The sequence below is a fragment of the Dasypus novemcinctus genome, chromosome 9 (assembly GCF_030445035.2).
Source record: "Dasypus novemcinctus isolate mDasNov1 chromosome 9, mDasNov1.1.hap2, whole genome shotgun sequence".
Classification (NCBI taxonomy): Eukaryota; Metazoa; Chordata; class Mammalia; order Cingulata; family Dasypodidae; genus Dasypus; species Dasypus novemcinctus.
Window position 1 is genome coordinate 130,556,714 of NC_080681.1, and position 27,858 is coordinate 130,584,571.

At 53.0% G+C, this 27,858-nt stretch overlaps 1 protein-coding gene across 1 annotated transcript; it reads right to left on the reverse strand.

Moving 5' to 3' along the window:
• LOC105747618 (tumor necrosis factor receptor superfamily member 14-like) lies at nucleotides 1-27,542 on the reverse strand. Its single transcript, XM_058304741.1, is given in 10 exon segments — nucleotides 1-4,867; nucleotides 5,669-5,823; nucleotides 6,040-6,130; nucleotides 7,232-7,387; nucleotides 7,985-8,075; nucleotides 8,077-8,111; nucleotides 8,525-8,687; nucleotides 9,838-10,057; nucleotides 27,089-27,183; nucleotides 27,345-27,542. Coding segments are annotated over 10 exon segments (1,461 nt in total). The 3' UTR covers nucleotides 1-4,610.
• Nucleotides 27,543-27,858: the final 316 nt, after the last annotated feature.

Consider the following 27,858-nt stretch of genomic DNA (forward strand, 5'->3'; position numbering starts at 1 on the left):
TAGTTTTTTAAACCTTACACCCAAAGCACAAGCAACAGAAGAAAAAATGGACAAATGGGACCTCCTCAGACTTGAACTCTTTTGCATTTCAAAGGACTTTGTCAAAAAGGTGACTAGACAGCCCACTTGATAGCAGAAAGTATTTGGAAACCACAGATGTGATAAGGGTTTGATTTCCAGGCTATAAGAAGAGAGCATACAACTCAAGGATAAAAGGGCAAACAATGCAATTTAAAAATGGGTGACAGACTTAAGTAGACATTTTTCCAAAGAAGAAATACAAGTGGCAAAAAAGCACATGAAAAAATGTTCATTATCACTAGCTATCAGGGAAATGCAAAGCAAAGATACGTTCAGATATCATCTCACACCTCAGAGAATGGCCCACACTAAAAGGACAGAAAGCTAACGTGCTGGAGAGGATGAGGAAAAACAGGATCACTCCCTCACGGTTGCTGGGAGTGTAACATGGTGCAGCCGCTGCGGAAGCAGTCTGGCGGTTCCTCAGGAAGTTAACTATAGACCTGCCATATGATCTGGAAGTCCCTCTACGAGGAGTACATCCAGAAGAACTGAAAAGAGGGATGCGAACAAACATTTGCCCACTAATGTTCGTAGCGCATTATTCACAGTTGCCAAAAGATGGGAACAACCCAAGTGTCCATCAGCCAATGAGTGGATGAGCAAAATGTGGTACACACATACGATGGAGTACTATGCTGCCATAAGTAGAAATGAAATTGGGACACATATGGCAACATGGATGAACCTTGAGGACATTATGCTGAGTAAAATCAGCCAGACACAAAAGGACAAATACTGTATGGTCTCACCAATATGAACTAAATACAAAGAACACACACATGGAGTTAAAATCGAGAGCATAGGCTACTAGGCAATAGAATGAGGGCTGAGAAGGTGCACTGATGCTTAACATAGGTAGAATTTTTAATTAGCTTGGCTGTGAAACTGTGGAAGTGGGTGGAGTTGATAGTAACATTATAGTGAGTAGCACTAACATGGCTGTTTTATAAATGGGATAGTGGCAGAAAAGGACAGTCCAGAAATTTAAATATCAATTGAAAGAAAGCTAGAGAATTATCTGGAAACTATGTAATATGGTGAACCCGGTAGCGGATGAGGATGTGGTTAATAAAACAAATGTAAAAATGTTCTTCTATGAACTAAACAAATGTGCAGCACTATTATAAGGTGGTAAGCGTATGTTGATGTAAGGGGGAAATACAATTAATGTAACTATGGACTATAGTTAACAGCCATACTGTAATATTTTTGCATCAATGTCAAAGAAGTTGCTATGTTAATGCTAATGATCAGTGCTAGAGGGTATGAGATTTTTTTCTTCTGGGCTAAGGAAAACATTAAACAATTGACTGAGGCAGTGACGACACAGCTCTGCGATGGAAGTGAGGGCCTCTGAGCGTACACCTAGGCTGGACCGCCCGAGGCACGGGAATGCGTGAACATGCGGAGGAAGATGGACTGCGGTTAACATGGAAATACGGGAGCGCTGTCTCACCAGCTCTAATAAATGTGCAATACTAATACGTGGTGTTAATTATGGGGGGGTGGAAAAATATACCAAATGTAAGCTGTGGAGCATAGTTAGTAGCTTTATTTTGGTGATGATAGTCCAAAATCTGTAACAAGTATCCCATGACAATGCAAGACGTTGGTGGAAGGGTGATGTGTGGGAATTCTGCACATTACACACAAATGTCCTGTAAGCTCACAACTTCTCTAATTAAAAAAAAAAAAGAATTAAAACCCCTGTGGAATACCACTTCACACCCACTATGACTTTGATTTAAAAAAATAAATTGAAAAAAGACAAAAAACAAACAAACCCAGAAAATAACAGGTGTTTGGCAGGGTGATGGAGAAAGTGGAGCCCTCATGCGCTGTTGGTGGGAATGCAAAGTGGTGCCATAAGCCTGGAAATCAGTTTGGAGGTGCCTCAAGAAACTAAACACAGAACGACCACATGGCCCAGCAGTACCACTCCTAGATACCCCAAAAGAAGCAAAAGCCGGGTTTCAAACAGACCCCTACAAGCCAATGTTTTTAGCAACAGCGATCACAACAGACAAAATGTGAAAACACAAGTGTCCATCCACAGATGAGTGGCTCAACAAAATGAGGTATGTGCATATAAAATTATTCAGCCACAAAAAGGAGCCTCATATAAACATAGAAGCTCATCTCTGTATTTTATGTTACAATAAATATGTATTTTGAATTAAAAACCTAACAAACTTTTTTCAAAAAGAATGAAATTCTGATACAGGCAACAACACGGATAATCCTTGAAAACATCACGCTGCGTGAAAGGAGCCAGACAGAGGCAGGGGTGATGTTCTACCCACGGAGATTCCAGAACGGGCAAGTCCATGAGACAGACAGCAGGACAGCGCTGCCAGGCGGGGGCGGGAGATGGGGGTTACTACTTAATTGGTCCCGCGAGTCCTTTCCTGGTGGCACATTGCCACTTGAAAGTGGTTTTGACGGTACCTTTCATGTTGTATTTTACCACAATTTTAAAATATGAAAGGAAAAAAAAAGAATCCAACAGCAACCAGTTTGAAGGGCTCCAACTGAACAAAAATCTGGGACAATTTGGACACCAAAATAAATATTGATAGTGACGGATTGGAATCCATCAGGTAACACAAGAAACACAAAGCCAAAATGATCACAGTCAGACCTCAGTGCGCGGCCCCTTTGAAACTCATCTAATTTGGTACTCACATTTTGATGTGTAAATTTACCGTGTGTTTTGGTACTCAACATGCAAGCTAGCACTTGTTGGGGCCAGTCACCTCCCGACGAGCAGCGCCGCCACCACCGCGAAGACTGAAGAAGCGATGAAAAGGCTGAGGCTGCGAAAGGAGCTCAAGCAGTAACAAAGCAGCTTCCCACACACTCCAGGAAGTGGAAAAGCTCCTACGGATTCGGGCAAAGGAGAAGCAGTTCGGGCAACCTTGTATCGGAAGCCACTGTACATGAAAAGGCGAAAATGTTGCACGCCGATCTTTTGAAAAACAAACCCAATCCAGTGATGAGTGTGTTGAAGTTTTCAAGGCCAGCCACAGCTGGTTTGATCATTTTAAAAAGAGGACTGACACCCAGTGTCCTGAGGCTATGGAGAGGCAGGAGATTTTATTCCCCACCAATTTGTTAACTGTGATTAGACCCGAGGGAAAGGAAAAAATGGGGGGGGAAGAAATGTCGAGCAGAACCTACACCACAAAAGAGAAAGTGTTACCAGGCCAGGATCTGTGGCCAGAAGCCTGACTCAGGGAGACCTCGAGGGCGTGCGCTGGCCCCAAGGGGCAGGTGCAGAGGTGGGGCTGGGCAGGAGGTGGTGTCTTTGGGACAGTCCCTGGGTCTTGCCGCTGAGGACTTGGTGGAGGAACGCTGAGGAGTTGGTGGAACGTGGTGAAAAGCTCAGCCCTGGGGAGCCGCAGGGAGGAGAGAAGGAGCAGCAGCGAGAGGCGCTGAAGAGAGTTCCTCAGGTGAGGAGGCGAGAAGGGAGCAGGTCCCCAGGTCCTTGAGAAAAGGAACGTGTGCAAATGGGCAGAACTTCAAACCTTCACGGAGAAGTGCCCTCCGGACAAAGCTCTGAGAAGCAGATCTGTGAAGGCATTGAAGGAGCAATTTCCTACTTTCGAGGATTTCTCAAAAGAAGACAGAAGCAGTGCTCATTGGAGAAGCTTTAAGCCAAGGTGATAAAGAGTGTGTCAGAGCCTGTGGTGCGAGTTGAGAAAAGGCAGAAAAGAGAAAGAACACCTGAAGTGCAAGTGCCTGACGTTCTGTCGAGGGCCCCTCCTTCCAAGCAGCGCTCCCCGTGTCCTCTCCTCCTCTTCTCAGCACAGGCAAAGGGCAGTGTTTACTTATCTAATCTAAGGATTCACTGCGGGTTTTTTCTCATGTACAGTAATGATGTATCTACAGCCCTATCTTTTTCACATATTGCCTTAAAGATGGGCGTTGTCTTTGGCCTGGGAATGCATTCAGTTCATGTACATGATTCCTTCCGGGAAAAGTTTGGTCCCGTCGCCCTCCAGGCACCTATTAAGGCCGCGCACCGCGGGGCTGCTGAAGCAGGTGGCTCTACGAGGAGCTTGGCCACGTCCTCGCACCACTGGCCGTCGTCTTCCGCCCGATGGGACGGTGGGCGCTGCTGGCAGGGCCACCCTCCAGGGGCAGGCCCAGCGCGGGAGGGACGGGGAAGGCTGGGCACTGCAGGGCCGGGGCGGCCCCGGGCTTGCTGTGGAGGGAGGCGGGGGCGCAGGGCCTGGCCCGGGTCCTCAGCACACCGACCTCCCCGAGGGGGCCCGGCCAGCACCAGCGGGGGCGGGCTCCAGGCCGCAATTCCATGGGTGCGGGAGAGGGCGGCGTCCACTGCAGCCTGAGCAGGGACCCCGGCTCCCCGTCTGCCGCGGAGGCTGACGCACAGGCGGGCGGTCCCCGGCAGCTCTCCCGGCCCACGGTCAGCCCAGGGCCCAGTGGCAGCCCGGGGAGCGTGGCCAGGGCTGTCTCAGGCCAGGGTCCCAGCGGCCGCTGCCCAGCGGGTCAGGCCCTCCATCTCAAGGCGCCGTCTCCTCCACAGCCACCGTGGTGACAACGAGCGGGTCCTGCAGGAGCCCGGAGGCCTCGGCGTCCGCATCCACTGCGGTGGCATCCTGGGCAGGGTGCAGCGGGAAGGGGCGGCCTTCTGCGGCCCAGCCCCGGAACCCCAGCTCGGGGCCATCTGCCTGGTCTGTAGTCTGAGGACATGTGTCCTTCTGTCCAAGGCAGTGGGCCGACCTGTAACACCCAGAGAGTCTCAACCTGGGCAAGCGACCTGCAAGGAAAGGAGCAGGCAGGTCAGAGGTCAGGGGTCAGGTCAGGCCCACCTCACTCGGGGAGGCAGTGCTGGAGGTGGCACACAGCTGGGGGGATTGGGCCGGGGTCGGACAGCAGGAGGGGGCTTTGGGCAACCAGGGGCCTTCAGATCGAGCTGGGGGCCTTGACCGCAGGGGTGCTGAGCCCCCCACTTCTCCCGGGGAGACCTTCCGGGAGACAGAACCTCCTCCTGCAAGGGCTCGGGGACCCCTGCAGGGCCTGCTGCCCGGGAAGCCCCAGGAAACGGGGGGACCCGCTGGGGTGCCCCGACCTGCCCCCGGCTGTCACACCCCATGGTCACATCTTCCTGGGAGGGGGGAGCACCCTTCCCGCAGGGAGGGGCTCCGCTGCCGCAGGTGCGGCACCAGACACACGGAGCCCTCTCCCCAGCCCTGGGACCCCCATGCCCCGGGCATCAGGGTCAAGGGTCAGGACCCAGGAGCTGACTGGGCACGTCCCCCCAGGATGGCACTGCGGGCCCGCGCCTGCCTGACCCAGAGCTGGGCTACGCGGCCACCAGGGCCCGGCACGGGGGAGGCGCCAGCGCCCGGTGGGTGAACGGACGAGGGAAAGAAGGGGATGAATGACGGACAGTCCTGGGGGAGGCCTGCACGGGCAGGGGCCCCTCGCAGCTGAGCACAGCCCACCCGGGGCTGGGGGAGACGGGGAGCTCACCCCCGGGGCCAGCATCACCCACGAGAGGGTCCAGGAGCCCTGGACGGTCAAGGGCGCGGGGACGCCCCGACGAGGGGTTGCTCACCTGGAGCCCTTCTCTTCTTCAGGTACAGCCAGGCGATGGGTGCTGCGCTGACAAGGACGAGGAGGAGGGCCCACAGGTAGTTCTTGGAGGAGGCGCAGGTGGCATCTGAGCTGCTGGTTCCGGGCGCCGCCTCCCACTCCAGCAGGCCTCGGCACCTGGGGAGAGCGGCGGGGGGCAGCTCCGAAGGCTCCGACGGCCTCGCACACAGGGAGGGGGCGCGCTGAGAGCGAGGAGCTCGGGGGGCCGGGGGCCGGGAATCACCCAGCATCCTCTGGGCCAGCCCCTCGGCCCAACGTGGGCAACTGCCCGTTTCCCACGGGAGGGGGCCGTGTGTCCTCCTGGGAGCAGGGACTGACCCCCCAGCCACTTACTGGGTCCAGGGCTGGCACTCGTGCAGGGCCCCGTGGGGAGCGAAGGTCCCCGCCGGGCAGTCTTCACACAGCGTGTCCTGCCACTCGGTGCCTGGGAAAGCGAGGGACCGTCGGGCAGGGGGCCGAGTGGCCGGGCTGGGGTGGGGTCCCCGCACCTCCCGCCGCTGTGGGCAGAGGGGTCTGGGGCGGCTCTGAGCTGCCCTGGACGTCCACAGGCTGGGCGGGAGTCCAGGGCCCGGCTGTGCCCTCACGCACCAGTGTCCACGGAGGGCTGTCCCCGCGGAGGCAGCACCAACCACAGACCCCAGGGGGGCGGCGAGGGGCGGCTCGTGTTTTCCTTAGAGGCGAGAGAAAGCTTTGCACCCTGAGACCCTCTAAGCTCCCTCTCTGAGACGCGCATTTTAGGAACACAAAGAGCCTAAAGCTTCGCTCTTCACCCACACTTAGACACGCCTCCCGCACTGCGACCGCCCGCACGAGGCTGTGGCCCACCACCACGCGGACCCCCACTCTTCCATCCCCCAGCACCACGTGGCCTTGACCCGTCCCCCAGCCGCGGCGACCTCCGTCCCTGCTCCCTCCGTCCCTGCTCCGGACCCCACGAATCTGCTTGCGCTAAGTCTCCTCTAGGGACACGCACGCGCAGTCCTCACACTCCTTCCCCCCACCCCGGGCTCCCGAGGCCCCTCGGGGCCCGCGCATCGTGCTCCTGCCTGTCAGGGCGGGGGCTTCTCAGCGGTGGGCAGACCATTCGGGTCCTCGTCATCGGCTGACGGGCACTTGGCTGCTCCCTTTTCTGGGGACGGTGACTGATGCCACCGCCAACATCGGCGAGCAGACCACTGCGCCCCTGCTTGAGGACGCGCCGGAAGGGGGACTGCTACGCATCCGGTAACCCCCAGTAGGTCCCTTTCTGAGGAGCCGCCGGCTGCCCCCCCAGGGGGTCCTGAGCCCTCTCTCCCCCCCTCCCCCTGCTCTCCCAGCCTCTCCAGTCCCCCCCCCCCCCACCGCCCCGGCTTCCCCTCTCTGCCTGTGGCCTCTTCCAGAGGTTTCTGGCCCACGTTGAGAGCCCGCTGGCCTGGACCCAGGCTGAGGCTGACCTGGCCGGGTGGGCACAGGTCCGGGAGGGTCACAGCACCCCGGCTCCTGCCCTCCCTGCCGTGAGGGCCTGGGTGGGGCAGCGCCAGCTCACCGTTCTCCCGCACCCGCTGGCCGGGCGGGCAGGTGGTGTGGGGCCGGCACAGGGCGCAGTGGTCCCCGTCTTCCCTGACGCAGACGTGGCGCTGGGGACAGCCACACACGGTGTTCTCGGTGCTGGAGCACTCCCGCCGGGTGCGCAGGCCCATGGCTGGGTCCGAGGGGACGCGGTCAGCAGCGGCCGAGCCCCCCAGGAGGGGACCAAGCGGGACTCCCAGCCCTGTGGGCCTCGCACTCTGACCCCGCCCCAGGGCTCCTGCCAGGCTGCACCCAGGGGTGCCCGACTCGGAGGGGCTCGGCCCCCGGCCCCCAGGCCCAAATGGAACTAGAAGCAGCAGCCACAGTGGCTCAAGGCCGGAGGTCCCAGGAGGGGTCCCTCACAGGGAAACTGAGGCCCGTTCTGCCCTGCAGGGGCTCAGATCAGCACCCCACCCCCCAGGTGTGCAAATCAGGCCAGTCAGAGGGCAGAGACCTGAGCCAGCCTCCCCCATCCTTGATCAGGTGGAGGGGGGGAGGCCAGGTCTGAGCAGCGGCCAATCAGGGAGGAGCTTTCCAGAGGGGGCTGGGGCAGGCAGGAAGCTGTGGGTGCAGCTGGAAGCTTCTAGTCCCTCCCTCACCCGACACCTGCGTGCGGGGCCTCAGCTCCTGAGGGGAGGGGGTGGGTCCTGTCAGGGGTCAGTGGAAGGGGGGGCCCTGGAGGTGTGGGTCTGCCCGCATCCCGGGGGCAGGGGCGGGCGGGGCCTCGTACCCGGGTCGCAGACGCGGCACTGCAGGCACTCGCTCAGGCCATTCAGGTGGGCAGTGTAGGTCCCCGCGAGGCACGGCACGCACACCGTGCCGGGTCAGCTCCCCGCAGGCCTCTTTCACCCGGAAACCTGAGGGCCCGGGGTGGATGCTTCACAGGGCAGCGCCAGGGCGCTGGGGCCGCCCCACTCCCACCGTCACGCTCCTCCCCTCTCCCGCCCCCTCCCGTTCAACCCCCCCCAGATGCCCAAGGAGGGTGGCGCAGGGCACCTGAGCTTCCCCACCCCAAAACCCAGAGCCCCGACTGTCTTCCGAGAGGTGCCTGCTCTGGGGACACTGGAAGGTTCTGGTGGGCTGCCTGGGACCCCGACCCCAAGACCGGCTCTGCCACCTGGCCGCAGGGCGCGCGCTCCGGGCCCCTCCCCTGGCCGCTGGTGGCCGGCTCCACCTGGCCAGGCCCCCGTGGCCCCTGTGTCCTGGCTTCCTGCCAGGGCGGGGCCGTGGGCCGGTGCAGGGCAGGGGGCCCCCGCAAGGCGCCACCCACCTGGGTTGCACTTGGGGCAGCAGTCAGGGCCCACCGGGTACTCCTCGTCCTTGCACAGGGGCTGCGTCAGGGAGGGGCGGGCGGACGCCAGCAGGACCACGCCCAGGGCCCAGGCCGACGCGGACACGGGGGGGGGGGCGGGGGGGCCGAGGGGGCGCTGGAGCTGTGGGGGCAGAGGCGGCTGAGCCCCACGGGCCCCACGGACGACGCGGGCAGCTGGGGAGCGAGCAGGGTCAGACCTCGGGCTGTGCCCAGATGGGGAGACGCGGGGGCGAGCCGGGTGGGGAGCCCCATCAGGGGCTGACACACCTGGTAATCGCGACTTCCTGGTGAGGAGCCTGCCCCGGGCGGCCCCACCCGGTGGCCAAGGTCCCCTTATCTCCAGGCCCCGGGGACGGCCCGCCCGGCCGCGCCTCCCAGCAGAAGGCTCCAGTGCCGGAAGGGGCCCCAGCGCACGAAGGGGCCCCAGCGCACCTTGGGGACACCCCGCTGGCCCTGACGGGGGCGGGGCGGGGGGGAGCGGGGAGAGCGGGAGGGGCGCAGAAGGAGCAGGTCTGCGAGGCGCCGTGAGGGGTGGGCAGTGCTGGGGCGGGTCCGCCTGAGCGAGCGACCCGCAAGGGGGGACCGCGGGCAGGGCGAGCGCGGGGCAGAGCGGGGCGCGGGGCAGGAGGAGGCGGCGCGGGGCAGGAGCGGGCGCGGGGCAGGTGTGCGGGGAAGGAGAGGGGCGTGGGGCAGGAGCGAGGTGCGCGGGGCAGGAGCTGGGCGCCGGGCAGGAGCTGGGCGCGGGGCAGGGGCGAGGAAGGAGGGTGGTGCGGGGCAGGGCGAGCGCGGGGCAGGAGCGGCGAGCGCGGGGCAGGGCGGGGTGCGCGGGGCAGGAGGAGGCGGCGCGGGGCAGGAGCGGGGCGCGGGGCAGGTGTGCGGGGAAGGAGAGGGGCGCGGGGCAGGGCGAGCGCGGGGCAGGGCGAGCGCGGGGCAGGGCGAGCGCGGGGCAGGGCGAGCGCGGGGCAGGGCGGGGTGCGCGGGGCAGGAGCGGGGCGCGGGGCAGGAGCGGGGCGCGCGGGGCAGGAGCGGGGCGCGGGGCAGGTGTGCGGGGAAGGAGAGGGGCGCGGGGCAGGGCGAGCGCGGGGCAGGGCGAGCGCGGGGCAGGGCGAGCGCGGGGCAGGGCGAGCGCGGGGCAGGGCGGGGTGCGCGGGGCAGGGCGGGGTGCGCGGGGCAGGAGCGGGGCGCGGGGCAGGTGTGCGGGAAGGAGGAAGCAGGCAGGGGGGGACGCAGCGAGCAGAGACGGGGGGCGCGGAAGGGGCGCGGCCACTCACCAGCCTCAGGGCGACGACCTCGGGTGCCTGGCCCCCGGGGGGAAGGCCACATGTCCCCTCAGGACGCCGCAGGCCCCGGCAGGCGAGGACGAGGACGAGGACGAGGCCCGGGCTCCGCCATCGCCGAAAGAGAAAGAGAAACCGCAGTGGGCGCGGAGGAGCGGGGCGGGAACCCGGGGCGCGCAGCCCTCCCTCGGTGGAGGTGACCTTTGCACAGCAAATTCAGGGCTGCTCAGGGTGCTCACCAGGTTGCGCAGTGAGCAGCTTTCTTCCGGCTAAAGCTCTTGCCTCGTCCCCACAAGAACCGGTTTCCACTTAGTTCGCACTTCCTTCCCCCACCCCCTCAAAAACTTTCTGTCTTTATGAATTCGCCTAGGTTCTAGGGGTTTCATGTAAGTAATGCTATCCAACGCTTGCCCTTTGTGTCTGGCTTACTTCAGTTAGTACACTGGTTTTTGTTTTTGTGGGAGGTACCAGGACTGAACCGGGTACCTCATACATGCGAGGCAGGCGCTCAACCGCTGAGCTTCACTGCTTTGCTCATTTACTAGGTTTTCAAGGTTCAGCGTGTTGCGGCACGTGTCAGAACTTACAGCCGACTGGTCTCTGTTGCCTGGGGGACCACTCTTGGTCGAGCCATTTGTCTTGATGCACACTCGGGCTGCTTCCTCCCTTTAGGGCGAGGCTGCTGTACACTCGGGCCCGGTTTCTGCGTGGCACATGCCTTCCTTTCTCCTGGGACAAAGCTAACTGTGGAAGCCCGGGGCCACATGGGAACGCTGCCTTTCACTTCTCAAGGCACCACCAAAACGTTCCACGCAGCTGCACCGTTTCACAGTCCCACTGGCAATACATGAGGATTCCTATTTCCCCACGTCCTAACCAATACTTACTTCCCATCTTCCTGATTAAAATCATTCTCGTGGGAGTGCAGGGGTATTTCAGTTAGGCTTTGATTTGCATTTCCTCAATGACGTTGAACATCTTCTCATGTACTTATTGGCCATGTGAAAATTTTTGGAGAAATGTGTATTCAAGTACATTGTTTTTAAATTGGATTCTTTTCTTTTGTTGTTGACTTGGTGTTCTTTATATATTCTGGACATTAATTCCTTATGAGATACATGGTCTCCATATGTTTTCTCCCATTTGTCGTTCTTTCACATTCTTAATGTCCTTCAATGCACAAAAGTTTTAAATTTTGGTGAAGTCCCATTTATTTTTTTTCTTTTGTGGCTCATGCTTTTGACATGAACTCTAAGAACCCATTGCTTAACACCAGGTCCTGAAGACATTCCCCTGTTTTCTTCTAAGAGTTTTATGGTTTTAGCTCTTACCTTTACATTGTCAATCCATTTTGAGTTAAATTTTGTACTTAGAGTGAGATAGGGGTGCAAAGTCGTTCCTTTGCACGTGGATATCCAGTTTTTCTGCACCGTTTGTTGACGAGATGGTTCTTTCCCCACTGCACGCCTCGTCCAAGAGCAGTTAGTCACAGACGTGAGGGTTCATTTCTGGACTCTGCCCCAGGCCATTGGTCTATGCATCTCTCCTGAGGCCAGCACCACACTGTTTTGAGTAATGTAGCTTTAGAGTAAGTTTCCCCTTGGGTTGTTTTCTGTTATTTTGTTTGGGCTCTTCGGGGCTGTTGGCAGTTCCTCAGGTATCTGAGGTTCAACTTTCCAGTCTCCGCAGAAAGGGCCGTGATTACTTTGATGGGGCTGCAGGGACTCCAGAGACAGCGTTGGGGAGCACTGCCGAGGCATAAGAACGCGCACTCACCCACCACCCACCCCCCCCCCCCCCCCCCCGACCCTTCCAGTCCCTGCAACATTCCATTCCTAATACTTAAAAAGCAAGTCTCGGCGCGGGTGTGGCTCGCGCAGTCGGGCGCTCACCTCCCACCTGCAAGGGCCGGATTCCGTTGCCGGTGCCTCCTAAAGAAGACGAGCAGGACAGTGGGCTGGCGCACGAGGAGACACACCGAGGAGACAGTGCGCGCACACAACGAGGTGGGGGCAGAAATAAATCTTAAAAAAAACACTAGTTTCTGTAACCCATGATTGATCATTAAACCTTGTACTGAAAATATTCAACCTTTCCTTCCAGAAACCTATAAGGATATCCATTTCTTGATTACCCCCAGATCAATAAAGCGTTAAGCAATGTCTCCCAAAGGATCATTTCTGCCCTGTGAAGTTTGTAATCTGCCTCCTGTAAAAGCCACGCTCACGCCCCCGCGGCCTCCATCGCCACCTTCACGCTAAGTACCTCGAGTTCCTGAGTGCTGCTCTGCAGTCTCGGAAGCCCACCCCCCACACACGCGCCTTCTTAGGGGCACGGAGACATGCACCATGAATGACCCCTCTCGTTTTGCAGCGAGCGCAGTCGATTGAACTCAGAAAATTCTGTTTTTCCTGGCACAATCGAGATCGAGGACCCCGTGTGATTTCAATACTTTTAAATTATTGAGAACTGTTTCATGGCATAGCATAGTGTCTGTCCTGGAGAATGTTCCGTGTGTATGTGAGAGGAATGTGTATTCTGCTGTTGGTGAGAGGAGTGTTCTTTCAGTATCTATGAAATCTGCTTGGTTTATAATGTTGTGCAAGGCCTCTGTTTCTTATTGATCTTCTGTCTAAATAGTCTATCCATTATTTAAACTAGGCTTTAAAGTCTCCAATATTTGTCTCATGTATTTTGGGATTCTGTTGTTTGATGCCTGTATGCTCATAACTGTCATATTCTTGAGGAATTGACATTTTTATCAATATAACATGTCCTAAAATGTCCTTGTCACTTTTAACAATTTTTGACTTAACATCTACTTTATCTGATATCGGTATAGTCACCTAGCATTCTTTTATTTGCTATTTGCATGGAATATCCTTTCTCATCTTTTCTCTATCAATTTATTTGTATCTTTGGGTCTATAGTAAGTGTCTGACAAGCAGCATATAGTTGGATTATGTTTTGTTTTGTTTTCTCCATTCTGTTAATCTCTGTTTTTTATGTGATGAGTGTAAGCCATTTATATTTAAAGTTATTTCTGATAATGAAGTATTTGCTTCACCTTGTGTTATTTGTTTTTAAAATGTCATATCTTTTTGTTGCTCAATTCCTCCTTCTTTATTTCTTAATATGGCTTTGTGCTACCATTTAGTGTCTTTTCTTTTGTTTCAGCCTGAGGGACTCCCTTTAGCATTTCATGTAGGGCAGCTCTACAGTGGCAAACTTCCTTTCCTTTTTTTAATCTAGGAGAAATTTAATTTTTTGTTTTGTTTTTGTTTGTTTTTAGAATGTACTGGGGATCAAACCCAGGACCTCACACATGGGAAGCAGACACTCAACCACTGAGCTACATCTGCTCCCCATCTCTTTAATTTTAAAAGGAGTATTTTGTTGGATATAGAATTCTTCATTGGCCATTTTGGTGTTTTTTTTCTTTCAGCATATTGAATATATTGTCCCACTGCCTCTAGGCACCGTGGTTTCTGATGAAACTTCAAATGCTGATCTTATCAAGGATCCCTTGTACATGACAAGTTGCTTCTCTCTCGCTTTTTTCCAGATTTTCTTCTTATCCTTGTCTTTAAAGAGTTTGATATAATGTGTCTCATTGTGGATCTTTTGAGTTGATCCTGCTTGGAGTTCATTTGGGTGTCTCATCAAATTTGGGGGGTTTCAGGAATTATTTCTTCAAATATTTCTCTCTCTCTCTTTCTCATTTCTGGGACTCCTATAATGCATGTGTTGGTATTCTTGATGATGATGTCCCACGAGTCTTTTAGGTTCTGATCATTTTTCTCCATCCTTTTTTCCCTTTCTGCTCTCCAGATTGGGTAATTTCAATTGCATTATCTTCAGGCTGGCTGATTCTTTCTTCTGCTTGTTCAAATCATCTGAGGATCTCCTTCAGTGAATTTATCATTTCTGATAGTGTGCCTTTCAGCTAAAGAATTTCTGTGTGGGTCCTTTTATACTTTCTGTCTCTTTGCCTTAGTCTCTATTTGTTCATACATTGTTCTCCCATCTGCCGTTACGTATTTGCCCCTGGCTTCCTTCATTTCTCTGAGCTTATTTACGACAGTTAATTCGAAGTCTTTGACTAGTAAGCCCAATGTCTGGGACCCTCAGGGATGGTCTCTATACTTTCCTGTTCTCTGTAGGCTTTGTAATTTTTTAATTGAGAACTGCGAAATTCCAAAGATGCTAACTCTGGAAAGCAGCTTCTCCCCATCCCCAGGTATTGCTCTTGTTACTTGATGAAGATTGCAATTGTCTGTTTAGTGACTTTTCCAAACTATTTTTTGCTCCTCATGTGTGGTCACTGAAGTCTCTCTTTTGTTATAGCTGAGGCAAACCAGTGACCTGACCGACAGATCCTTAAATGCTGGGATCCAGTGGGCATGGTTCAAGTCCCTCCAAATGGCCGACTTGCCAATGGCCGCCCAGCCATCAGACGCCTGCACCGCCCCCGCCCCCCCACCCCCAACCCCCCCCCGCCCCCCCACCCCCAACCCCCACCCCGCCCCCCGCCCCCGCCACCCCCATCCCCAACCCCCACCCCCGGCACCCAGAGGGTCCCGGCCCCAGGCCTCTTCCTGCCTCTGTTTCTCGCCTGGAATGGGAGAGTCTGAAGAGAGGCCCCCCAGGCGGCCGGGCCTGTCCGGTGAACATCCTGCAGTTTCCTGCTAGCAAGGGCGTTTCCCGCAAAGGGGAAGAGGCGTCACCCTGCCCCTCCCCTCAGGCAGGATGAGCCGGGGGAGTGTTCTAGAAGCCCCAGCAGCGGAAGGTGCCCCCAGGCTGGGCCGGGGTCCAGGGCAGGGTCTGGGGGTGCTGGGCCCCGCTGCTTCCTGCCCACACCCCCCACTGATGCCCCAGGGAGGACAGAGGACTCCAAAGATGGGGGACAGCATCTGCACCCCTGGAGCAGCCCCAAGGCCCCCCCCCTCCTGCCTGCCACTCCATCAGGGGCACCTCAGAGAGCCCCTCATGGGCTCCCACCCTAGGCAAGTGGGGAAACTGAGGCACAGAGAAGGCGGAACTGTCCACCACCTCGACTGCCCCAGGGCAGGCTCCGCCCCTCCCCCTTGCCCCACCCCCACCCCCAGCATCGCCCGAGGTTCAAGGCGTGGGGTCCACAGGGGGTCCACAAGGGGGGTCCTCGGGGTGGAGGCGGGGCCCATGCCCCCAGGACCTCTCCTTCCAGGGCCCTGCGCGACCTGAGCCGCTGGGGCCACGGGGGCCCGTCCTCGCCCCGGGCCCTTGCAGCAGGGAGCCGTGGGGCCGAGGCTGCTCTCCCGGGGCTCCTGCCCACCTCCCCACACCCTCAGGGCCCAGGGAGGAGGCCAGGGAGCGGCTTTCGGGACCATGCACCCCCCCGTTCAGATGGGGAAACTGAGGCTGCCAGGGGCCAGGTCCCAGAGCACATCCCATCCTAGCCCGCCCCCGCCCAAGGAGCCTCACACGGGGGGGGGGGGGGGGGGGCTGCCGCCAGACCCCTGCCCTCGCCGCCGGGGCTCTGCACCCCGTGGCCTCCCTGTGGTCAGGACGGTTCAGGGGACTGTCCAGAAAGCCCCCGGGTCACATTTCCCCTTCCTCCTCCATAGGGAGTTTTCCAGGGTCTGGGGTGAGAAGCAGAATGCTTAGTCCTAGGCCCCGCGGGCTTCAGAGCCTCAGGCCTCGCAGCCGCTGGACCCTCCCAAGACCCCGCCCCAGAGACCCCGCCCCCTCTTCTCAGGGCAGCCTCAGCGGGACCTGGCTCAGGCCTGGCCCTTCCCTCCTGGGGCTCACCGTCTCCAGAAGGAGACACATTTCAAGGCAAAACTCCCGGTCACGTGGCGGAGACTCTCATCACGGGTGGCAGATGGCAAGTGGGGTTCTGATGGATGAGTAGGAGGAGCCTGTCACCAGGACCAGGTGGGAAAGGGCTTCTCTGAGAAAGGGCGGGTGAAGTCCCGGCGCAGAGCAGGCCTGGTGGAGTATGAAAGGGGGGAGTGACGCAGCGCAGGCTGGACAGAGGGGCAGTGCTCGGGGCGGCCGGGGCCTTCCGGGGGGCCAGGTGCCCCTGAGAAAGCCCAGCCTGGCGCCGGGCGTGGAGCGAGGGCCTCGGCCCAGCCCCGGACCAGGCCCGGGTGTCTCCCTGGACATGTCCAGGCGCCTCGGCTCCCGCGGCCCCCGGCCTCCCCTCTCGACTCAGCCCGGGCACCGTCCCCTGGAAAACGGTCCCCTCCCCCCCGAAGCAGGAACCTGGGAGCCAAGTGTGTTTCAAGGGTCTGGGCGCAGACGCTGCTTCCAGAACATTCCTCAAACCCCCGACAGCCTCTCGCCTGGACCCCCCTTGCACTCTAGCTCCCCCTCGCCCCGCAGGGGCGGCACCCGGGGGCTGCCCTCAAGCCGCATGGCAGGTCCCGCTCGCCCAGCTCCTCCCCAGCCCCCCGCCGCACCCTCGGCCCCTCGCTTGCCCGCCAGCCCATCCCCCGTCTCCCTTCACCCCCGTCACGGGCCCCCCACACTGCCCTGGGCCTGGGCTCTCCCCTGCCACTGACACCCCGCCCTTCCTAAGAACGACTCCCTCTCCTGGGGCCATCCCCCCCCCCACAGCAGCCCTGGGTCAGTGCCCAGGAGGGACCCCGGCACCGTCGAGACCCACCTCACAGGCGAGGTCACCGAGGTGCAGAGAGCCAGTGCGCCCGAGCCCGCCGGCAGGAGCCAGAGTGTCTGCCAGAAGCAGGGGCCCCCCACTCCCCGATTCTGGCTGGGGCCGAGAGCTCTGCAGATGGCGGGCGTGGAGGGGTGGGCGCCCCCCGCCTCGGGGTGGGACCAGCACGGAGCAGGGCGAGGGGGGGGCCTCAGACCCTGCGACGTGGGTGCCTTTGGGACTCTGGGCAGGTAGGGACTGCGAGCCGCCAGCAGAGAGGGGCGGAAGAGAATCTAGGTGGACTTTGGGGACTAAGAAGGGGCTGAAAACAGCTGAGGAGGTAGAGAGAGAAGACGGGAGGGGACCAGGTCACTGAAGACGGGCAGGGAAGGCTCAAGCAAAGAGTTTCTGCAGCTCAGGGCTGGGCATACAGCAGGTGCCCACTAAGGGCTCGGGAACTGCGAGGCGAGCAGGTACTGCCCTGCTCTGCCGGAGGGCTGTGCCCTGACGCAGCCTTCCTGGGAGGCAGTTGGGAAACACATGGTGAAGTTTTTAAAGCATTGCGTTATTTGACGCAGAAAGTCCCAGGTGAGAATTTCATCCTCTAAAGATACTCCTCCGAGGGTGCAAAGAGGCCTGTCCAGGCACGTCGGCAGCGGGCTTTCATGCAGAGAGAATGCTGGAAATAACCGGAGTCTTCACCAAAAGGGAACTGGTTACTTTTGTTTCCAGCCATGATGTTGTAACACAGCTGGGTTTACCCTCCTGTCATGTAAGCCAGAAACCAAAAGACAGAGAGCTTCACTGTTTCAGGTACTGGACACCAGGCAGGACGGGCATGGGATTCCCCGAGAAGGAAGACAAATGAGCTGACGTCCACAGCGTCACACCTTTCAACAGAAGCACATCAGGGCAACGTCTCAGTCCCTCTAGGTTGAGGGTGCAGGAATGCTCAAGCAGGTGGACATGCAAGCAACGTTCCAGAAAGGAGGGCACTAAACCAAAGCTCCAGAAATCGGCATAAGGGACTTTCTGAGTAGTCACAGAATAAGAAGCTGCGCCTGTGGTGGATAAAACTCCACAGGCTGGACACCGGGCAACGAGGAGGCTGGGAGCCGAACAGCTCACAGTGCTCGGCAGGGCAGGGAGGCATTAGAGCTCTGGGCAGCCAGCGCTGAGAGCCCTCGCTGGCCGCTCAGGGCGCTCGGCAGAGAGCCCAGAGGGGAATGCCTATCAGGGAGACTGAGCGGTCCCTAGAGCAGGGGCTCTTCACCTCGTTTGTTCCACGGACCCCTTGCCAGCCAGGAAAACCGGGACCGCTCACTCAGCCCACGCTACAGTGCGTGTCATTTAACAAATACAGCACAGCTGCACCAGCGCATCCCACAAGAATAATTCAATTCAAGCTCACAGACTCCTGGTTAAGAACGCCTGCCTCCAGCAAAGGCTCGTCCAGATCTGCTCTGAGAGAGCGTAAAAAAAACCCACAAAAGACCAAAGTGAACAAAAAGTAACATAACTGAATGCCAGAACAAAATAAAATACTCCTTAAAGGAAATACCTCTTCCAATTCCAGATAATCAAAAAAGTAAAATTCACAATGCCCAACATCCAATCAAAATTTGCTAGACATACAAATGAGCCAAAAAAGTGAACAAGAAAAAAATAAGTAAATAGAAATAGACCCCAAAACTACAGAGGTGTTGGGTTTAACAGGCAAGGACCTTAAAACAACCATATAAACAATTTAAAGGAAAATATTAATATAAACGCAGTGATGAAATGGAAGATATAAAAAAGAACCAAATGGAACTTATAGAAATGAAAAACAGTATCTCAATGAAAACATGCTGGATAGGGTTAACAACAGACTAGATACTTCAAAAGAAAATATCAGTGAACTTGAAGCTATAGTAATAAAGTATCCAAAATGAAAAGCAGACAAAAAATGAACAGTCTTAGTTACCTCTGGCAAATATTAAACAGCCCAACATAAATGTGATTGGAGTGGCAGAAGAAAGGAGAGATGAGAACAGAAAAGTTATTTAAAGAAATAATAAGTGAAATTTTTCTAGATTTGAAGAAAACTCTAAACCAGGAGTTCTTAACCCTTTTTGTCCCCTGGACCCCTTTGCCAGTCAGGTGAAAACCAAGGACCCTTTACTAAGTCCACACTATACTGTGTATTGTTTAATACCTGTATCATACCTGCACCAGCACATCCCACAAGAATAATGTTTTTTTATTTTTAATTCAAGCTCATGGACCCCTTGTTAAGAACCCCTGCTCTAAGCCCACAAATTCAAGATCAGCAGACCCCAAGATTGATAAACAAAAAGTAATTCATGCAAAAATAAATAATCATCAAATTTCTGAAAAATGGTATTAGATCAGTCCAAGATAAGCACTTTATATACAAAGAAGCAAAAACAAGAGGTCTTGTCAACATAAACCATGCAGGCCAGAAGACAATGAGACAATATCTTCAAAGAGCTGAAAGAAAGATTCAACCTAGAATTCTACAGTGGAACTATCTTTTTTTAAAATAGAAGCAAAATAAAGACTGAGGACTTACATTTCAAGATTTCAAACATAAGCTGAGATAATTCATCTCCAGTAGACCTGCATTACAAGAAATGGTAAAGGGTATTCTTTAAGCAGAAGGAAAATGACACAAATGAAAACTTAAGTAATAAAGATTGACACAAATGGTAAATATGCCAGTAAATACGAGACATTTTGTCTTATTTATTAATTTATTTAAAAGGTAACAGAATAGTTAAAACAAAAGTAATGATAATGTATTATTGAATTTATAGAATGTAGAAGTAAAATCTATGGAAAAATAGCAAAAAGAATGGAAGGGGGAGATAGACATATACTGTTGTAAGATTCTTACGTTGTATGTGAAGTGGCATCATATTATTTAGAAGTATACTGTGATAAGTAAAGATGCAAAATATAAACCCTGGAGCAACCACTAAATAACAAAAGGAAGATGTATACTAAAAGACAAACACTTGAATAAAACAGAATATGGTAAAATAATCAAAAGTAAGGCAGGGGAATGACTATGCTTGCGAGCTGATAAACCTAAAATAAGAACAAGGCCTAGAGCAACATTGTGCCTGGGAATTTCCTCCTGTCAGCCTTCATGTTACTCAAATGTGGCCAGTCTCGAAGCCAAACTCAGCATGTAAATGCAATGCCTTCCCCCCAGCGTGGGACATGACACCCGGGGATGAGCCTCCCTGGCAACGAGGGACCACTATCAACTACCAACTGATGATGCAACTGGAAAATGACCTTATACGGAAGGTTCAATGCGGATCAGCAGAATATCCATGTCTACATAAAATACCATGACTTTAAAATGCTGTTTGACCTAAAGTAAGGGGGAAATGGAAAGGAGAAATGAGTCTATATGGCTACGAGTTTCTAAAAAAGAGTCTGGAGGCTGGCAGAAGGATTGCCCTCATGCACAACTGAGAAGAGTCAGAGAGACAGATAAAGCAGATACAACCCCCAGATATTGGTTCCTTTGAGGGCTAAAGAGACCCATGGGAGTTATGGTCATGGCCGATGGGGTTAACTACCAGGGCAGATGGCCGCTGTTTGGAAATGGTGTTTATGTGTGATGAATCTGGACTCAGATGGGATCTCCCTTCATAAGACTTTCATGCTAATGTGCTGGAGGTGCAGTTAATGTTGGGGTTTAAGATATATTTAGGGGATTTGAATCTCTGGACTGACAATGTGATAGCCAGGTCCTGAGCCTCAACAGACTCCAGCACCTACAATCTGATCTATTGGACTTACCACACTCAGCTAAGATGGAGTTGAAGAAGGACAACCACCACACCATGGAGCCTAGAGTGATTACAACTGAAAATGAGAGGATTGCATCCAGCATCCATGTGGAATCTGAGCCTCCTCTTGACATAGAGGTGCAATGGACACAACCAATCCAATGTCCACATAGAAGAGGTGGCATTGGATTGGGAAAAGTGGACATGGTGGACGATGGGTATGGGGAAAGGCAGGAAGAGATGAGAGGTGGAGGCATCTTTGGGACATGGAGCTGCCATGGATGGTGCCTCAGAGGCAATCACCGGACATCGTGGATCCTCACAGGGCCCACTGGATGGAATGGAGGAGAGTATGGGCCATGATGTGAACCATTGTCTATGAGGTGCAGAGGTGCCCAAAGATGTACTTACCAAATCCAATGGATGTGTCATGATGATGGGAACGAGTGTTGTTGGGGGGGGGAGAGGGGGGGTGGGGGGGTGGGGTTGAATGGGACCTCACATATATATTTTTAATGTAATATTATTACAAAGTCAATAAAATAAAAAAAAAGAAAAAAAATAAACAAAACAAAACAAAAAAAATGTTCTAACTACAAAAAAAAAAAAAAAAAAAAAAGTAAGGCAGGGGAAGCGGATGGGCTCAAGCAATTGGGCCCCCACCCGCTACGCGAGAGGCCCCAAGTCCAGCGCCCAGTGCCTCCTAGGATGTGTGAGCGAAACGGTGAGCTGGTGTGACGCGCTGATGCAACGAGATGACACAATAAGAGACACGAGGAGAGCTCAGTGAGAGACACAGCAGGGTGGGGAGCAGGCTAGGGTGACTGAACACCTCCCTCCGACGTCGGAGGTCCCAGGTTCAGTTCCCGGTGCCTCCTGAAAAGAAGACCAGCGCACGACAAGCAGACACAACAGGTGCAAGCAACGAAGGGGTGGGGAGAATTAATTTTTAAAAAACTAAAAAAAAAAGGCAGGGGGAGCCGATGTGGCTCAAGTGGTTGAGTCCCTGCTTCCCACATGGGAGGTTGTCTATGCCTCCTAAAAACAAAACAAAACAAAACAACAGGCAAAACGATGAAAAAGCCAACTCAGGGGAAACAACATGGCTCAGTGGTTGAGTGCCGGCTTCCCACATGAGAGGTCCAGGTTCAATTCCAGGCACCTCAAAAAAATAAAAATAAGGTGGGAGAAGAGGAAACACGGAACAAAGAAGAACAAATAAATAGCAAGATGTTGACCCCAATCCAACCACACGAGTTACTATATTGAATATAAATGGTCTAAATAGTCCATGAAATGCAGAGATAATCATACGGGATTTTTTAAAAAATGAGACCAAACTATAGGGTGACCAAAAGACACCAAACCTATTTTACATCTAAAGACACAGGCAGGTTTTAAGTCAAAGGATAACTGGAAATTGCAAGAAACAGTTCTAGGGAGGAGGGAGTGATGTGGAAAAAGAACCCCATAAATCTGCATACAGCATCCAGGAAAAACCTGCCGCTAACTTCATACTTAATAGTGAAAGACAGAATGCTTTCCCCCAAAATCAGGAATCAGGTCCACTCTCACCACTTCCAGTCAACATTGTGCTGGAGGGCCAAACTAATGAAATAAGAGAAGAAAATAAATAGAAGATACATAGATTGGAAAGGAAGGGGGGGAAATGTGCTTTTTTTTAGAGAGTGTGATCATGGATATCAAAATCCTAAGAGAGCTACCAAAAAAGGCTACTAGAATTATTAAGTTTACTTAAGAAAGTAACAGGATACGAAGTAAATATCTTTAAAAATGAGCATTGGGATTTGAAATTTAAAATCATCATTAGCATAAAAAAACATGAAATGTTTAAGAAGAAAATGAACAAAATATGTGCAAGGCCTGTAGAAAACACTGCTGGAAGAAATCGAAGAAGAGCTAATAAATGGAGAGATATATCACAACCATTGTTGTGGGAAACTGGCTTACCTGTTCCTTATTGTAAATGTTACACCTGTTCTATTGTAGATGTTGCAGTTGTTCCTGTTATTGTAGATGATGTTGCAGTTCTGATAGCAAACAGCTGCTTGGTAGTCTCCAATAAATACAAGGTGGAAACTAGGGTTGAGCCGCTCAGTTCCACAAGCCGTGAGTCCCCTGATCCCACCTTTATCTCCTCTCTTGTGTGTCTCTCTCTGTCTTTTATTTCATAAAGTTCTGCGTTGCCTTCTCTTCAAGCCAACCTATCACTGAGGTGATCTCAGCAATCCATAAGTTAGAAAGCTGAATATTGTTGTTTTGTTGTTGTTGTTGTTTTCTTCTTTCTTTTTTAATTACATTTTTTGGAAGATACATAGTCAGTTCCCCCTAAATTGATCTATAGATTCAATGTAATCCCCAACCAAAGTTCCAGCAGAGTTGTTTATAGAAAATGACCTGCTGATTCTAAAATTTCTACAAAAATAAAAAGACTTATAATAGCCAAAATAATTTTGTAGGGGAAGATCCAATTTGGAGGACTTACATTTCCTGATTAAAAGACTTATTATAAAGCTACAGTAATTGAGAGAGTGTGGTACTGGCATAAAGAATGGTATAAAATAATTAAATCAGAAGAGAAAGTCCGGAAATAGACCCCTTCATAGATGGCCACTTGATTTTTGACAGTGGGGCAAGGTAAGTCAGTAGGGAAAAGTGGTATTTTTAGCATATCATGCTATAACCCTGGGTAAACATATGTAAAAAATGAACCTCTGGCGGCGGACTTGGCCCAGTGGTTAGGGCATCCGTCTACCACATGGGAGGTCCGCAGTTCAAACCCCGGGCCTCCTTGACCCGTGTGGAGCTGGCCCATGCACGGTGCTGATGCACGCAGGGAGTGCCGTGCCACACAGGGGTGTCCCCCGCGTAGGGGAGCCCCATGCGCAAGGAGTGTGCCCTGTAACGAGAGCCGCCCAGCGCGAAAGAAAGTGCAGCCTGCCCAGGAATGGCGCCGCACACATGGAGAGCTGACACAGCAAGATGATGCAACAAAAAGAAACACAGATTCCCGTGCCACTGACAACAACAGAAGCAGACAAAGAAGACGCAGCAAATAAACACAGAGAACAGACAACGGGGGGGGGGGGGGGGGGGAAGGGGAGAGAAATAAATAAAATAAATAAATCTTTAAAAAAAAAAAAAGATTCTAAAAGAAAAAATGAACCTCAGCCTTTAACCTCATCACACACAAAAATTAACAAAAACAGATCATTGGCCTGAATGTGAAAGTTAAAGCTATAGAAGTTATAGAGGAAAACATAGAAGAAAAATCTTTGTGGCTTTGAGAAGTAGACAAAGATTTCTTTTTTTTTAAAAGAGGTACCAGGGATGGAACCCGGGACCTCATATGTAGGAAGATGGGAAGCAGGTGCTCAAACCACTGAGCTATACCTGCTCCCCAGACAGATTTCTTAGCACAGAAGACACATGAACTGTAAAAGAAAAAATTGATAAATTGTACTTCACAAAAATTAAAGACTTCTGATCTTCAAAGGATTGTTAAGGAAATGAAAAAGCAAATCATACCCTAGGTGAAAATATTTTACGTATTTATGTCTTGTGGTCAAAATATTCGTAAACTGAAAGACAACTCAATAAGAAGAAAATCTATTTTTTAATGGGCAAAAGTTTCAAACATATTTCTTCAAAGAAGATGTATGAATGGCACTTAAAAACGATGCTCAACATCATTAGTCATCAGGGAAGTACAAATTAAAATCACAATGAGATACCACTACACACCTGTTAGAAAGGCTGGGATTAAAAAGGTTGACCATAGCAAGTGTTGGCAAGACTATAAAGCAACTGGAATTCTCACATGCTGCTAGAGGGAATAGAAAATTGTTCAACCACTTTGGACAATGGTGTGGCAAATCCTTATAAAGATAAGCAGACACCTACTATATGACCCAGAAATTCCACTCCTGAGTACACAGTCAAGAGAAATGAAAATATAATTCGAAACCAATACTTGTTTACAGATTTTCATAGCAGATGGTGGGGTGATAAATGGGGAAAATGCACCTAAAACATACTTCTTTGTGAATGTCAACATGAATGTGTTCATGTTGTTATAGGTGTGTTTTCTCAATAGGTAGAAGCCCACAGAGCAGCTAACAAAATATTAAACTTCTATCCTGGGGAGACCCTGTTCTATTCTTAAATAAAATGGTAGAAATCTCTGGAATATATAAGCCATTCCTAAGAAAAGAATATAGGCCTATATGTCAAGTCCTCGATCTTAATGTTTGTACATACGAAATTTATTCGTGTAAAAATGAAACTTTGCCTAATTATAATTAATGCCTAAGAGTTACCTCCTGAAAATGTCCTTGTTATTCAAATGTGGCCTCTCTCTAAGTCAAACTCTGCAAATAAATTCACTACCTTCCCCCTGACATGGGACATGACTCCTAGGGATAAGCCTCCCTGGCACCAAGGGATTATTACCAAGCATTAATTGGTGATGCATTTGGAAAAAGGCCTTGAACAAAAGGGGTAACATTAAATTTTTAAAAAAAGTAGTTTTTATGGTTAAGAGATTTCAAAGTGAGTCAGGAGGTCATTTCGTAGGTTACGCTTATGCAGGTCTTGGACAGATCTCACTAACTGCCACAGTAAACAAAGCCTCAAACAAGAGTGCTCCTGAGGGCGCTTGGAACATCTGCCCCTTCAGGGCATGGGTTAATATACAAAAATCTATTTTCCCAATGTAACATAGTTAGATTCATTTTTAAACCCCCTAATCATGATTCTTCTACTCCTTCTATTTGAACCGACAATTTTCAATGTGCCAGTTAAGTCTATTTCACAGAGACTTAAATCTTTGGACTGTTCAAATGCTGATTGAGCTCAGAACCACAGCAGAGCAGTGGAAAACTCCTCCTCTCCATTTTTTGGGGGTCTGTCCTGGAAAACTGACAAAATGCTGATGATGGACAGTTCCCAACCCCCAAAAATGGGGAGTGTTTGCAACTGCAGACAGGATAAGTCCTTCCGTCTGCCCCGTGGAATCTGGGTTCCCTCTCAGGCTGGAGCTGTTGGAGTGGAGGTCACCCAGGTCTCTCAGGTTTGGGGACTGGACAATGGAGGGGTATGTGGCCATGGACCAAACTAGATTAGCTGTTATCATGGATGTTATCTTGCTAACTTGTAACAGTGATGTAAAGATAGGTGTTGCCAGGGGCTGAATGGTGGAACAGGGCATGTTTGGGGCGGCGAGGTTCTCAGGGCTCACACCGCAGTGATGGGTGCATGGCATGACACGTTTGTCAAGGACCATGGAAGTAACTGTACAGCACAAAGTGTAAACCATTATGTAGACTATAGATTTTGATTAGTGCCAAGGTTTCAATATTGGTTCATCAGTTGTAGCAAATGTACCACACTAATTAAGATGCCAATAATAGGTGTAACTCTTCCCCCCGTCCACCCAGTGGGCCATGGCAGGACATACAATGTCCAGTAACTGTCCCTGCAGCACCACCCAGGACAACTCCACGTCCTGAATATGCCCCCACATCACATCTCTTCTTCCCACTCCCTGGGGGAGAGTGTAAACTATAACATGGACCATTGACCATGAGGTGCAGCGGTGCTCAGAGATGTATTCACCAAATGCAATGAATGTCCCATGATGATGGAGGAGGTGGTTGTTACGGGAGGAGTGGGGTGAGGGGGGTGGGGGGTATATGGGGACCTCATAATTTTTTAATGTAACATTAAGAAAATAAATAAAAAGACAAAAAATTTTAAAAGGAATAAATTGTCTAGTTGAAAAAAATAATAGTAATAGGGGTAACTGTATATGGGGGAGGTTATATGGGAACTCCCTATATCTCAGTATAATTTTCCTGGAAGTGTAAATCTAAAACTTCTCTAAAAATAAAGTTAAAAAGAAAAAAAGAAGTTCATAGTAGCTTTATTCATAATAACCAAGAACTGGGAACCACCAAAAGGCCCATCAGCAGGGGACTAGATGAACAAATTGTGTGCTGCTCAGCGTTAAAAAGACCAGAGAAAGCTCAGACCGAAGGACTTAGCTCCACTGTTCCATTTCTATGAAATCCTGGAACAGAGAGAGGTAGTGCTGAGTGCGAGGAGGCAAGGTGGGGCTGTCCGTGACCCGGGCGGGGGACTGACTGGGAAGGAGCAGGGAAACTTTGGGGTGATGCAAGTGACCTATATTTTGGAAGTTGTTACTTGAGTGTAAACATTTGTCAAAGCTCAATAAATCGTACCCTGAAAATGGGTGTGTTTTGGGGAGCAGATGTAGCTCAGTGGTTGAGACCTGTTTCCCGTGTGTGAGGTGCTGGGTTCAAGTCCCAGTACCCCCTAAAAAATATATGGGTGTGCTTTACCGTACATCAATTATATCTCAAAAGAGCTGAGTTTTTAGAAGCGGGGGCCGACGATGCGCCGCCCTGCATCCACCGTTGCACCCAGCACTCCCACGACGCGGCTGCAGGCGCGGCCGCAGCTGACCGGTCCAGGCAGCCACACCGCGCAGTGGGGAGGCCCAGCCCGCCCCGCAAAGGCCCCCGCACATGTCTAGCTCTGAAAACGGTGGCGGCAACCCTCTCCGCAGTGGCCCAACTTGCGCTGTTCCCGGGAGCTCCAGCCCCGCCAGTCAGCACCCGCTCCCAGGACGGGGCCCGCCCGTGCCCTCTCGCCTCGCGCCCTTGGGTCCCCGATGGCACGGGTTTGCCCATCTCTGCCCCTTCCCACAGGACGGGCCCTTCCTCCCGGCTCGCTCCTCCGTCCCCTGGCCTGGCACAGAGCGGGCGGCTGGGAGTAACCGCTGGGCAGGGGGAAGGGAGAGGCGCCTGGCTGGCGAGGCATGTCCCCGACGGCCACATCGCCGAGGCCTACCTGAGGGCACAGGACAAAGACTGAACTCGGGGAAACCATGAGCATTGTCCAGGCCCCAAAAAGCCGCCGCCCGCAGCCGGGCTCAGAGGCAGACCCCTGGCGGCACCCACCGCTGAGCGAGCCCCGGCTCTCCACAGAGCCAAGCACGCGTCCCTTCTCACCCGCTCGCACTTGGCGCCCAATGGGCGGGCTTCCCCTCTCCGCAGGAGCGAGCGGGTGACTCGGCCAGGCGGCGGCTCGCCCCGGGGCCTCTGGCTGCTGAGGGGCAAACGTGCGAACTCCTCCAGGGCCAGCCACGGCGAGAGCACCCGCTTGCTCTCGCCCGTGTCCATTGCTGGGACCGTGACTGGTGACCGCATCGCAGGAAGACCCCGCCCCCCATCTCGGCGTGCGCACACACGTGCGCTCGTGCAGCCATACACACGTGCTGACACGCAGACCCACACAAGCAAGCATGAACACGTGCACACACACTGACATACCACGTGCCAACATGCACACGCATCTGCACACAACCACACCACACACGTGCACACGCATGCTTGGACACGCGCCAGCATTCTATTGCCCATGTGTGAGCACATGCACAGCCATCCACATATGCACACACATGCACACGTGCACAATGTACCTGCTTGTGAATGCCCATGCATGCACACTTTCACGCACACATCC